Raw genomic sequence first — 13,585 nt, 5'->3', positions numbered from 1 at the left:
TCAAGGAGGTGGAGAGCGCAATAGCCAACTACCTTGCTCTTAATGACACACCACACACAGCAATTGTGACACTATCGGATGCACTCAAAGCAGTGGTGCGGGCACCTATAAAGCCATAATGGTGCGGCTTAGTGGGGAGCGCAAGGCAAAGCGTGACTGGTTGACGATGCTGGTGAGGGAACTGGAGGATACGCATAGACAGACAGGCTCTCACAAAACGCAAACACAGCTGACTATTGTTTGGAAACAGCTTAAAGCCCTTGACATGGACATGGCGGAACACGCCCTGCTCCGAACGAGACAGAAGTACTCTGCAGGGGGCAACAAGGCTGTGAAGCTATAGGCAAACAGGCTGAGGACACAAACACACTTGAGAAGCGTATGCAGTGTGGTAGGCCAGGATCAGAGAATCATAAAAAAGGACATAGTAGAGGAGTTTGGTCACTTTTATGCGCAAATGTATGGGGCGGACGGGTCCCTCAATGCTGATTGCTCCTCGAATGTAGCGCGACCAGCGCAAACACAACTTTCGGACTCAGTAGCTGCACAAATGAATGCTGACATAACAGTCCAGGAGGTCAAGGAGGCAATAGGGAGACTAGATAAAGAACCGGGCCCAGATGGGTACACAGCAGCCTTCTATAAGCGGTACATGTAACTTGTCTCCCCTGTACTGACACACTTGTATAACTCCTTTAGCACTACAGGAACACTCACGGAATCCATGCGCACTGCCACAATAACAGTCTTCCTGAAACCAGGGAAGGATCCTCAGCTCTGTTCATCCTACAGCCCTATGTCTCTGCTCAATTTCTCTGCACGGTCTTGAACGCATTTGGGCTGGGTCCACGTTTCCAGAAATGGGTATGGGCCGGATATGCAAATCTACAGGCGCCGGTCAGGGCCAATAACGCCTTGTCTGCTTCATTCCCGGTCTTATTTGGAACGCAACAGGGGTGTCCGCTTTCTCCGCTCCTGTTCGCACTCTGCTTGGAGCCGCTGGCAGAACATATTTGAAGGCATCCCTTAATAGATGGAGTTTGGCTGGGGGGTCAGTTGCATAAAATAACTCTACGCAGATGATGTCCTACTCACAGTCACCAAACCGAAACAATCACTGCCAGCTTTGTCAGAGGAACTCACAGCTTTGGGTGGAGTCTCTGGTATTAGGGTGAATAACTCAATATCCCAAGCGCTAAATATCACCCTCCCACAGGACGAGCAGAAGCTTCTTTGCCCAAAGTCCCCCTTTGCATGGACTAAGCAGGGAATCTCTTACTTGGGCATACGTACATTCCCTACTATTGGAACCTCAATCTCACACAGCTACTCCAATCTCTTATCCATGGCTAGAGCACTCATTCAGTCCTGGCATGGTGGCCTCATCTCCTGGCTGGGACGGATAGCTGCTGTGAAGATGTTACTACTGCCCAAATGTGCTATCTCATGCAGGTAATGCCTTTACATATGCCCGCTTTCACGATTAGCAAGTTACAGGTGAGCATAGAATCCTTTATATGTGGGGGTAAATGGGTGAGAATGGCTGGGTATACCGCACCTATTGCGCTATAATCAGGCTGCCAGCTACGCTTTCTTCTGGAATGGCATTGTCCGCTTACAGGGAAGCACTGGTGCTTTTTAGATCAAGCAGTGGCTGGAATTCATATATGGAAAATCCCCTGGCTCCCACGCAGGATTTGTCCACCCGGAGTGTATATCTCCCTAGTGGTTAAAACCGCCATGGACGTCTGGGATAAAGTCAATGTGTTTAAGCTTCCTTCCACCCTGATTTCCCACTTCAACCCAATCATGGGGAATGTGGCCTTACCACAAGCAGCACAGGGACAGTCATTCTCGAGATGGCAAGAATCCAATTGCAAGCGCATAAGGGACCTGTTTGATAAGCAAGGTCTGTTGGATTTCCAGAGAGTAAAGCAAAACTTCGGACTCCTGGAGTCAGAACACTGGCGCTATATAGCAGTGAGACACTGGATAACACATACCTCAATGCGACCCCATGCAAGTAGGCCTCTCACTACCTTTGAGCTATGGCACTTGTCAAGGCGGAACAGCAGCAGATTACTATCGGACATATACACATTCATAAATACAATTACGAATCCCTTGAGCACGCCAGCCAGGCAAAGATGGGAGGTGTAGTGTGGCCGCCAGTTCACAGACAAGGAATGGTTGGCCATCATTCGGCATGCCGTACATCAGCCATCAGTGCTTCGGGGAGAGAGACAATGCTTTAGACAATTCATTACTGGTACTACACCCCTGCCTGCCTGGCTCAATGGCAAAAAGGGAGGGAGGACAAATGTTGGCAGCAATGCAATCATTTCAGCACACTCACCCACTTGCTATGGCACTGTCATAAACTTCAACGGTATTGGGAGGAGGTGCTGGCAGATGTTTGACACAGAAATCCCCTGTTTCCCTAGCTACATCCTCCTGGGGTTGCCCAATGCCCAAAGATATCCACTATGCTCCACCAAGTGAAGGTATATTACCTTGGTGCTACGCGCAGCAAAGCAGTTCATGCTATCCAAATGGGGATCAGACACAATCCCATCACACTTAGACTGGCTGCACAAATTATGGGACCTCATAGGCATGGAGAAATTATTGGCGGTGATCAAACACGCCCTGCCCAAATTTGAAAAGACCTGCGGTTAATGCATAAAGCACCTCTCCTCCACTTTCTGCAAACATACCTGCCCAATATATCTACTCATACTGCGCCTTACGTACAATACTCAGGCTGGTACATACCAAAATAATAGAGGGGGATATGACAATCTTAATCGACTTCATTGGAACAGACTTGGCAATTATTTTCTTTTTCTGTTGTTTCCTATCCTCTTCCCTTGTTTTATCCCCTCCTGTCCCCCCTTCTTCCCTCATGCTTTTTCTCTGCTAGCCAACAGATGTAGGCGGCACTTGCTGTAGTTTTTAAAACCAATTTAAAAAAATCATACAATCCTAAAAGGGGAGGGGAGCCGCATGGCACTCCCTCCCCAGGGAGATTTCAGTCCCGTGGACCCCCTCCCCTGGGGCCAGGCTACTTTGTTGGGGGCCGCGGGGGAGCCTGAAGGCCCCCGCAGTCCCTGTCGGCTCCGCGCCTCCTGCAGGAGCCATCATTGCTTTGAAACCCAGGGAGCTACTGACATGCAACTCCCTGGATCTCAAAGCAATGTGTCTGTTTCCTTGTTAGCTTCACAGCGGAGAGGTAAACAGACACTTGCTCTGCTTTCAGCAAGCGAGGGCATTTTGTACTCTCGTTTGCTGAAAGCAGAACACTTGTTTGCTGTGGCCAAAGCAAACTGCAATGTCCTGGGGATATTTCTGGAGACAGCCCCGGGGGGTGGAGGTCTCCAGGGCCATGTAGGGCTCCATGAGTGAGGCCCCCATCCTTTCTTCAACTTTGCCCCAGCGGTCTGCAACAGACCCCCTTAATTATTGTATTTCTACCCCAGGGAAGTGGCGGTCCCCTAGGCAGGGGGCGTCCGCGGGCCCCCTATATTATTTTAATTAGCCCGGGGGAGGTGGCAGGTCCAGGGCTTTGATAATCCCTAGGAAGGGGCGCCTTGTGCGCCTCCTCCTATATTTATCTAATGCCCCCGGGACCTGGCCCACCCAGGGGTTATTTAAAAGCAAGCGCAGTAGGTGTGCTTGGTTTTTGTTTTATTACAGCAAATTTGTGATTATCCCAATTTGGTGGCAACTATTTTTTTTTTAATGCTTTTAAGCCATGGCAGTGTCCCAGGGGGACCCCAATATCATGTCTTGGGGCTTCAGGCTATTTCTACCCTGCCCTCTTTTCTTTTATTTCCACTTTTTTGTTTTGGGACTCTTTGAAGCCGAGTCCCAAGATGGCTACCAACACTTCCTGGTTGAAGTGTTGGCAGCCAATCAGAGCTGCCTGAGCTCGTCTTTTTTCATGTTAGCTTCGCGACCAGGGATATCACTATATTCTTCAACTTAAATTTCTGGAAAACTACTGAACTGATTTGTACCAAATAACAAAAAGCCCAATCAGCGTTACAACAACTACCTTTGTGCTAAATTTGGTGTAATTCCATCCAGTAGTTTGGGCTGTAGGTTCGACAATGCGTTCCTACGAGAATTAATATTACAAATGCATCCCTCTGCACGGATCACCCCCAACCTTTCCATGACACACAGAGCCTACTTTGGCACTTTTCTTTGAAAAATCTAAAGTTATATCCAAGTCAAAAAAAAAATTCTTATGGAAACTAGGTCCTAACTATAACTACCTACTGTTGACTGCCAGTAGGTAATATATATATATATCTATACCTATATATATATATATATATTTATTTATACAGATATATATATATACCTAAAAAAACTGCTTGTCGCTCCTATTATCACTGCGGGTGACGGAAAGCAGGTACGGACCACGATTCAGTGCTTTAGGTGATTTTATTTTTCATTTTCTCAGTCGGCCATGACGCGTTTTGATCCTTCCTGGATCTTGATCACATATATATAGATTTATTTTGAGATTTCTGTAGGTATATATATATATCACAGCAATTTGTTAGCAAATAAAAGGCTAAAGTTTTGAAACAAAGACAGCTCTGTTATGGCATCATAATCATCAAGTCACTTCCAGTCATTTTGAGGCTTAATGCTTATTTTGCAATTTGTATCTCCAGGTATTGTTGTGAATTCCCACAGCACCCAACATTAATGATAATTATGAGTTTTAGTTGTCCCCACATAGAAATATGGGGCTCTGCATTTAGATAAACACTTGCACCAGCAATAATATAAAGAAACGTGTTTATCAAACATGGTATCAAAGGCAATGTTTGAGCTCTTCATCTTTATCCTCTGAAAATCCTCAGTTTAAAAAGGAAGGGGGTTAGAACATGTTTCACTGTGTCAGAGAAATAAATCAAGGGCAGTTATCCAGTAGTAGCTCAAAGACTATGAGAGTTGGGTTATGCTGCACCCATAGAATCAGGAACTCAAATCAGAATTGCACTAGGGTTATTTTAACAACTCCAGCACATTATCAGATTTGGGATGGCCAAAGCATGCATCTTTTGTAAGACTATAGCTGGCTGCTCTGATACAGTCTTGTTTTATATTTCCTACCATTGGGAAATAGTTCTAATAGGTTTGAGTACCTTCATGACTTTGACAATTAGTCTCTAAAATAGTTTTCTGGACTGTAATCTGGATACTACTGTGACACTTTGGTCCAAGGTTGTCCATCATAGGGTGATGAAGGCAAGATTCTTGTAAGAATTTCGGTTTGGATACGTGCCAGATTTTCATGATATCCACATAATAGATATACTTATGCAATTATGAGTGGCAGTCCTCAAACGCTTGCAAGGCTCTAGCCATCATGGACATATGATAGACAATCCTGCTTCCGACATACATGTTCTCATGCGGACTGTATAGATGTAGAGCCTTCGTTTAGCTGTAAGAATATCACAGTACCTTCTTCTGTTTCTGTTCTTTCATCATTGGAGTTTAACATTTTTCTCTTGCAAGGCAGCTCTGGGTAAACAATCACTGAAAGATGCCAAAGTAGCAGTAGATATACACCATGCAGGACCTGTTAGAAAAAAGAAAAATCTTTGAGGATAAAATAAAGTCAATTTTTATAACACCTTTGGTTTACCTCAGACATATACCAAATGATCTCTTAGAATCCGGGATCAGGTAAAACGCCAGGACAAAAGGCTGGGAAGCGAAACTAGACTGGGCATTATCCCCCAAAGATTGGACAGAAATATTCACAAGAATCCCCATCATTGCAAAAACACCTTCCACCAAGAAACATTGTAAAGAATATCTTCACACTGGTACCACACCCGAGAGAGACAATAGAAATGGGCTAAAGGAAATGTGAGGAGATACTGAAGATGCTGTTCCTGAGCCAGACGTTTGATTCAAGCACTCCGGGAGTGTCTTAAACTGCAAGCGTAATGGACTCCAGTACTTGATGCTACTGACAAAATCTTCCAAACAACCAGATTTCCAGCATCCATGTTACTAGGACTATGGAATCCACCAAGCGCTCCTCAAATGGAAAAATGGATGTTCTCAGGAAATGCTAGATGAGGGGAAAAAAGTGCAGGTCTCCAAATATGAGTGCTGGTTGAACCTCAATGGCAACCACTCGTTCAAATTAAACACTGAATGTTGGGGATGAAATTAAGTCGACAACTTGCCAGAGGCTCCACTGCAGACAGAAATTTGATTCATGTGTTCTGCCTGCTAGTGTCCTAAACTACAAACCTACTGGGCACCCACTGGCAACCAATGACTTAAATTAAGCACTGAATGTTGTTGATAAAATTTCAGAGAAAGAACCTTACCAGAGGTTGTTCTGCAGACATACCTTCGATAAAAGCACTCTGGGAGGGAGTGTACTAAATTGCAAACTTACTGGACCTATTGACAAAATCTGCCAAACATCCATTGCCAGATTTCCAGCATCCATGTTACTAAGACTATGGAACCCACCCAGCGCTCCTCAAATGAAAAAATGTGTAATTAGAAGTATGTGCTGCAAATCAAGCAATGATTGTGCTGTGGGTACAGAGAGAACTCCAGACACCAGAGACTACAGGCTAGATAATCGAAATAAGTTACATTACCTAGTGTCAGTTTGAGGAGGTGGGAGGGAGGAGAAATGTTGGGGATGAAATGTAAGTAAGATGAAGAATCTTGCTGGCCCCTGGATATAAGCATGTGTGTGACTCATATTCAAAGTCTTCAATAAAACATTGTTGAACCTTTTATCTTCTTTGGTCAACCCTAACAACATTCGATGAGTCACAGGAACCACAGACTCTAGGCTGACGGTGGGCATGTTTTAGTGAAGCCCATGACTGGACTCTGATACACGTAATAAGTATTTGGAGAATACAATTTATAGAGTAAACAAACATGCACAACCTGTATGTGGTGCATTCCTATTAGTTTTGTAACATGTTTATATTCAAGGACATCTATAGAGTCATTGAACCTGAAACACACCTTTGAAACATGAACCTGGTGCCCATTGAAGCTCCATTTGTTTTCAATCATAAATCAATTTCCTTCACTGTTTAAAATGTGCCCCTTTTCAATCAATCAACGTGAAGTGTCATATTCACTGTTTGTCACTGAGTGCAGGGATAGAAGATGAAGGTTGTTTAGGGGTGGTAGGCTCTCTGAGCCAGCATTCGGCTTAATGATTTTGTCTGGAACAAAATAACTCAGAACCCCTGAACCAATCAGCGCCATACTTCCCATGCTGTAATACTCTGATGGAGTAGTGGTAAAAATAAGTGTAGACCTTTAAAATATGTCACTGAGGTTGTTTCAAAAATGTAAATGCCATCATTTAAAACTACCCAAAAGAGACAGTGAACACTCTGGAGTATTTTATAGGGAAATTTCAATAATGTAAACGTTTACTATACATATTGTTTGATAAAAAAATTGAAAAATATGTGATAAATGTATTTACACACAGTCATGTTTTTCAGTGAAAAAGTACATACATCAAAGGCTAATGCAAGGTGTGATCTTTCAATAGGCTGGCTAGCCCTCGGCATATGACAATTGTCCCCATTTTGTATCCAAATACACATTCTCCAAAGTCACAAGGATATGAAAGGTTTATCAATATGGAAGCGCCTTTGTAGTTCATGACTCATCTCAATTTGTTTACATGCACAGCAGGCTGGTGTTGAAACAACTGCAAATCTTTTTAGATTCTCAGAAGTGAGAAAAGGGACTGCAGAGAAAAGTGAGGGTTTACACAATCAAAGTCCAGAGAAGAAATTCTAGAGGAAAGAAAAAAGGAAGTAAGTCATCACAAAACAAATTTTTCATGTTGAGTAGTTTCATTGCCTAATGAGTATCTATTTCCATAATTCATTTAGTGTGTTTCAGGGGGATCATAGACGCAAACAAGATACTTAAAACCATGCCTAAGTCGATAGTAGCTCGTTTCAGCCACCATGTCTACTGAATATAAAGCAATATTATACAATAACAAAAATAAATACCAGTTCATGATCAAAATTGAGAAATCGATTGATTACAGTCGGTGTCACTACTGGAATATTCTAAGATGGTATCAGAAATTATGAGTTTCTGTCTCCAGTACAATGTGTTCTTATTCAGTGATGATTACTTTCGCCAAAAATAATTCACAGCCATGGGCACGTCCTTTGCGCCAACCTATAAACACGTAAACATGGGTTGATGGGAGGCGGAAACCATGTGAAATGATCAGAGCACTACACAGATGGACAAGACCAGGTAATGATGTGGATCGATTACATCGATTATTTTTGTTGAAACAAAGGACTTTGAATCATTCATTGAGTTCTTGTGTAACAACCTAGCTAAATTTCACAGTTAAAATTAGCAACAAAGAGATAAATTATTTGGACATTAGTGTATGTAAAAAATGGCAGGATGTGTACAAAAATTCATAGAAAAGACACCAGAAGCAATAGTGTCCTCCATTTTAATCATGGGCACCCAAGTGTATTGAAATGGAATGTCCCATAAGGAGAATTCGGCCAGACAAAAGAAATTGCTCAGAAACAGTGGAATTTGAGACACAGGCAGGAGAGATGTACCAATTTTCTTTTAATTAAGGGATATCCGAAAAAGGTTTTGGATGATGCCCTTAAGAGTGTAAGGGAGAGTAAAATAAAATAAAAATTGCTGGTTAAACCTCAACCCCTTAAAGATAAGGAAGGTGTGGGATCCAAAAGGTATATAAAGGAGTTATAATAGTTGTTGACTCTTTGAATCTTTGAATCAAGAGACAAGGAAACTTCTAAAACAAAATTGGAGGATCCTAAAGCTGCATTAGTCCCTCAAGGATCTTTTACCAGAGCATCCCAACATCACTTATTCGAAACCCCCCTCCCTAGGTGATAGTTTGTCAAGCAGCGATATGGAACTGAGAAAATAGAAATCTCAAACTGACTTGCCAACAATAAGCAGGGATTCTGGAAATGTCACAAATGTAAAGCTTGTCCATAAGCTTAAAATAAAACCCAATTTGAAATGCAACTTGGAAAACTCAATAACATCAAAGAGTGGATAACATGTACAACCTCATTTGCGATATATGTTCTGGAATGTTCCTGTGGGAAAAGATACGTACCTGAGAGCTATAAGGAGCAAAGACTTTGCATACTCTATGTCCAAACACCTTTGGGAGGTGCATGAGAGAGATATAAGAAACATGTGTTCTCATGGGATCCAAAGTTTTCAAAAGAAGCCCAGTTGAAGGGATAGAGAACTGGACCTTTGAGGTGGGGTCCCAGAAGGATTATAACAATGGGAACTGAACAACCACAGGGCCTAAATCTGGATGCAGAACTGCACGTGCACCTTTAGTAGAGCTCTATAGACTAATGTGGACCATATGATGCAAACTATCCATAATAGGAATGACAAGACTCTTTGTGATTAGTAACGCTCCACCATGTGGCAGGAAACCTCTCCATATGTGGTGCCCGAGATTGAAGATCACAGGGGTAGCCGTAATAATGACGTTTTACTTTCATGAAATAATTGGTATTTTAAATATCTTATTTAAACATCTTCTACTGTATTCTGGGGCACAGATCATTTTATCTATCGAAGTGGTGGATCATTTTTGGAAGTAGACGGACTATGTGTGATGGCTTGATTCTGATAGATGCAGATTTTGCATAGGATGAGTGGACTATTGTTGAATTAGTAGAAACATGTGGGATTGTTTACAATTAATGTGAGCGTATTCTGCAAAAGGACTAGTGGATCTAATTTTTGTGAGTATAAGATACTTTAATGAGATGTTCAGAAGCATGTGTACTTTATAGCACATTTTTCATGAGTGGACTAGCATTTTATGTCATTGGACTGCATTTATATATATTGCAGCCGACTGAAAACGGCGATTCTGATACTTTATCAAAATATGTATTGAGTACTAGCACTTTAAATCTGCCACACATTTGCGTTTTCTCATACTATTTTGCACAGTTGTACTCATTTGGGCTGCAGTCATCAATTACCTGGGTTATAATGTCTAATAAGTCCTTGTACATTGAAATTAGTTTAAGTATTTATCCATGACTGCTCAGGCAGACTGAAACAGATAGTTATCATTGTGTAGCGAAATTCCAACTAAGGTTCCTAGAGTTCATGACGCAATTCAAGGGAAGCTGCTCAGGTTCAAACAACCCCATGCGTTTTGAAATGGAAATATATTATTGCACTGTCATGAACGCTTTCTTGACAATATGTCATTTTGTGTTTATATATGGTGATTACAATTGAAACTGCAAACAGTAACATTATACTTAGGTGGATATGTCAGTGACAAGATTAAAGTTTTGAACTAAAAAAAAATACACATTCACCAGCTTCTATAACTTGCGCCTCCACCATGTACTGCTTATGACCTCTCATATTACATTACTCATGAGATGTTCTATGACATCTTTATGACATCACTGATGACATCTCAGCTTTTTGTCAGGAGTGGAATGGAGTTGGACGCAGGGTCTGTCTTGCTGCCAGGCCCTGCTTTCAATTCCCTGCAGGCAGCCAACCCCACGCTGTGAAAATCCTTTCGTTGTGCGTAGCGGGGTTGTTCACAGTTTGGTCTGCCACCAAGCCCTGTGACTAAACACCCAGCTGACTGCCAAACCCACACTGTGTACTGCTTTTGTCGAGTTCAGCATAGGGTTGGCCTTTGGGCCAGGGGGACCCCATCCCCTGGGGCCAAAACATTTACATTAAGGGGAAGGGGTGTGCAGCCTCCCTCCTCAACCCTTAATTTGCCCCTGGGACCCCATCCCTGGGGCCAAATAAAACTGAACAGGGCAGGAGGACGAGCAAACCCCTTCCTGAGCCTTAAAATTTCCTGGGGACCCTATCCCCTGGGACCAAATATAATAAAAAAGGGGAGTGGGTGCATGGCCCCCCTCCCTGAGCCTTTGTAGGCCCCCGGGATCCTATCCCCCAGGCCAAAATCTAAGGGCTGGGTCTTTGCAGCCTCTCGACCCCTGGTCTTATTAGTCGCTAGGGACCACACCCCCGGGGAAAAATATAATAAAACAGGGGAAGGGGATGCACAGACCCCCCTCCCCGTGCCTTCTCAGGCCCCAGGTACCCTTGCCCAGGTGCTGTGCATTCTTTTTTAGGTCTCGCCTCTGCAGCGCGCATGCGCTGCATAGGAGACCTTTAGCCGCCGTGCAGCTCTTTTTTAAAGACATACTCGTGCTTGTGGTGGCATACGCCTTGCAGGAGTGCACCGCGGTGCGCTACAAGTACAAGTACGTGCTTTGAAAAAGAGCAGACTGCTCTCCCCAGCGCATGCGCACCACTCGCGGGTGCACCCATCCGCCTCTCTCTCCCGCTGCAGCCTGCACGCCTTTTTTTTTTCCTTTCAGCGTGAGGCTGCCATTTCCAATTTTCTAAAGTGGAACGGCGACCGTCTGATATCGTTAAGTTATTCCTCATTTCTATCGCTTTTCTGGCATCTCCCCTTCCACTGCTTGAATTTCGAGCTGTCGACTTGTGTACCTGTACCCTTCTCTATTCCTATGCATACACCAACAACTGCCCCACGCCCTTAGTAAATGTTGCTTTCGCGTTTTTAGGGGGTCCCCTGCTGACCCTTGTCCCTGTCCCAGTAGCTTCTGTTCCCACCCCGCTCATTCAAAAAGAAAATCGTTTTTTCTCAAGATTTGTGGCACGTTTGTATCTGTGTATAGACTAAAAGTCGCAGGAAAGGTGTAACTGTAAGTGATGCTATTTCTGAAACAGTATAATGTCTCTGAGCATCACAAGGCATTAAATTCCTCCAGCCTACTGTTCTGTAAGCAGGTACCCCGTGTCCCTACTGATTCATACAATGGTTGCAGAGAATTTTGAAGCACAACGTTTAACACGATTAACACCGTAGTGGAGGTACTGGCTGTCAGAAGCTGCATATTAGAGCTCGCTTGGCTGTGGAAGACCTGGTGACCTTGCAGCGGGCCTAGCGCCTGCCCATCGCTTACAATCCGTCTTTATTGCTGCACATTGGCTTGTTTTTTATTCATTGCCTGGTATAGCTTTGACTTCCTCTTCTACCCTATCTCCCTTGGTGCACAACCTTATTACTTGTGCCTTTCCACTGCTTACTTGACCTGCTTTTTTTCTTTTTGGTTAAGCAGTCCATGAGTGCTTGTGTTCCAGCAGTCGCTCATGTCTCTTCCTAGCTGTGCTCTTGCACTAACCTTTGCTTGTCACTGCTTCGGGGTGTGCTTGCGTGCTTACCCCACACCTCTCGCTCACTGCCTTATATACCTCTGTACCCCACACCTTGTGCTCACTGCCTTATATCCCTCTGTACCCCACACTTCGCGCTCACTGCCACAACATATCCTTCTGTATCCCACACCACATGCTCACTGCCACAACATATCCCTCTGTACCCCACACCTCACGCTCACTGCCATATATCCCTCTGTATCCCACTCCTCACACTCACTGCCTGATCGCTCACTTTACCCTGCCATTCATCTTCTACGTGTTCTCTACCCTTCTACTCGTTCTACCTCTGTCCACCCCCTTACTTCTTATAGTACCTTACTCCTTTCTCAATACCTCTACTTCTTTTCCTCTTCAGTACCATCTCTCTGACATATCTCTGTACTTCCTTTATATCAACGCACCCCTCTACCTCACCTGTCTACCTCAGTCTTTATTATTCCCTCTTCCTCAGCTGTCTTTTCCTGTCTCTGACACACCTCTCCCTCTCTCTACCTGGCCCTCTCTCATTCTACGGCTGCGTTATTCTCCATCCCTCCATCTTTGATTTACCTGTCTCAGCACCTGAATCTTTTTCTTCCTCACCTCACTTCTTTGTCTACTCTTCACCCCTCGCTACCCTTCTGTTTCCCTCACTACACTCTTTACCCGACCCACCTTTCAGTGCCTCTTCCCATTTCACCTCCCTCCCTCACAGCGCTCTCCTAGCATGCATCTGTTTCTCTCCTCACCACCATGCCTACCTCTACCCCTCCTTACCTTTCTAACCAGCCTAACTTTCTACCTTCCTGTTATTCCTGGTAGTGAACCTTTCATTTCACGCCTCCGGTTGTATTACCTACACATTCAAATTGAGTAGGTCATTGCTGTGCTCCTAACCCGACATCGAGACCCAGTCCCCTAGCCTCTCAACATGCCCAGATAGAACAACAAGCATTGACATAGCCAATAGGTCTCGCCTTTGAGACCTGCGCATAACTAAATACTTATAAGGATCCAAAGGCGAGACCTATTGGCTATGCCAATGCTTGTTTAAAAGGGGAGGGGACCATGCAGCATCCCCCCCTCCTCAAGCCTTCTCAGGCCCTGGTGACCCCTTGGGGTCCAATGAACTTAAAAAGGGGAAGGGCCTGCAAGGCAACTCCTCTCCGGGCCTCACTAAGGCCTAGGAATCCCATCCCAAGGGCTGCATTTATTTTAAAAGAAGAGGCGGGCTGTGCGGCTCCCCTTCCTGGGCCTCCTCGGGCCCTGGGGACCCCATTCCCAG

General features: G+C 44.2%; 1 protein-coding gene across 2 annotated transcripts in view; it reads right to left on the bottom strand.

Moving 5' to 3' along the window:
- The window catches only part of PRRG4 (proline rich and Gla domain 4), a 297,426-nt gene that overhangs the window by 174,517 nt on the left and 109,324 nt on the right, over nucleotides 1-13,585 (bottom strand). Inside the window, exon 2 of one of the 2 annotated variants that reach the window (XM_078680854.1) lies at nucleotides 5,488-5,605. The exons of the other annotated variant lie outside the window; for it this stretch is intronic. Coding sequence (XP_078536980.1) covers nucleotides 5,488-5,527 — 40 coding nt within the window. The 5' untranslated portion in view covers nucleotides 5,528-5,605. The remainder of the gene's footprint in view (nucleotides 1-5,487; nucleotides 5,606-13,585) is intronic. 2 annotated transcript variants of the gene reach the window in all.

Source organism: Lissotriton helveticus, chromosome 3_1 (genome assembly GCF_964261635.1).
Source record: "Lissotriton helveticus chromosome 3_1, aLisHel1.1, whole genome shotgun sequence".
Lineage (NCBI taxonomy): Eukaryota > Metazoa > Chordata > Amphibia > Caudata > Salamandridae > Lissotriton > Lissotriton helveticus.
This window is presented reverse-complemented; position numbering and strand designations above follow the sequence as displayed.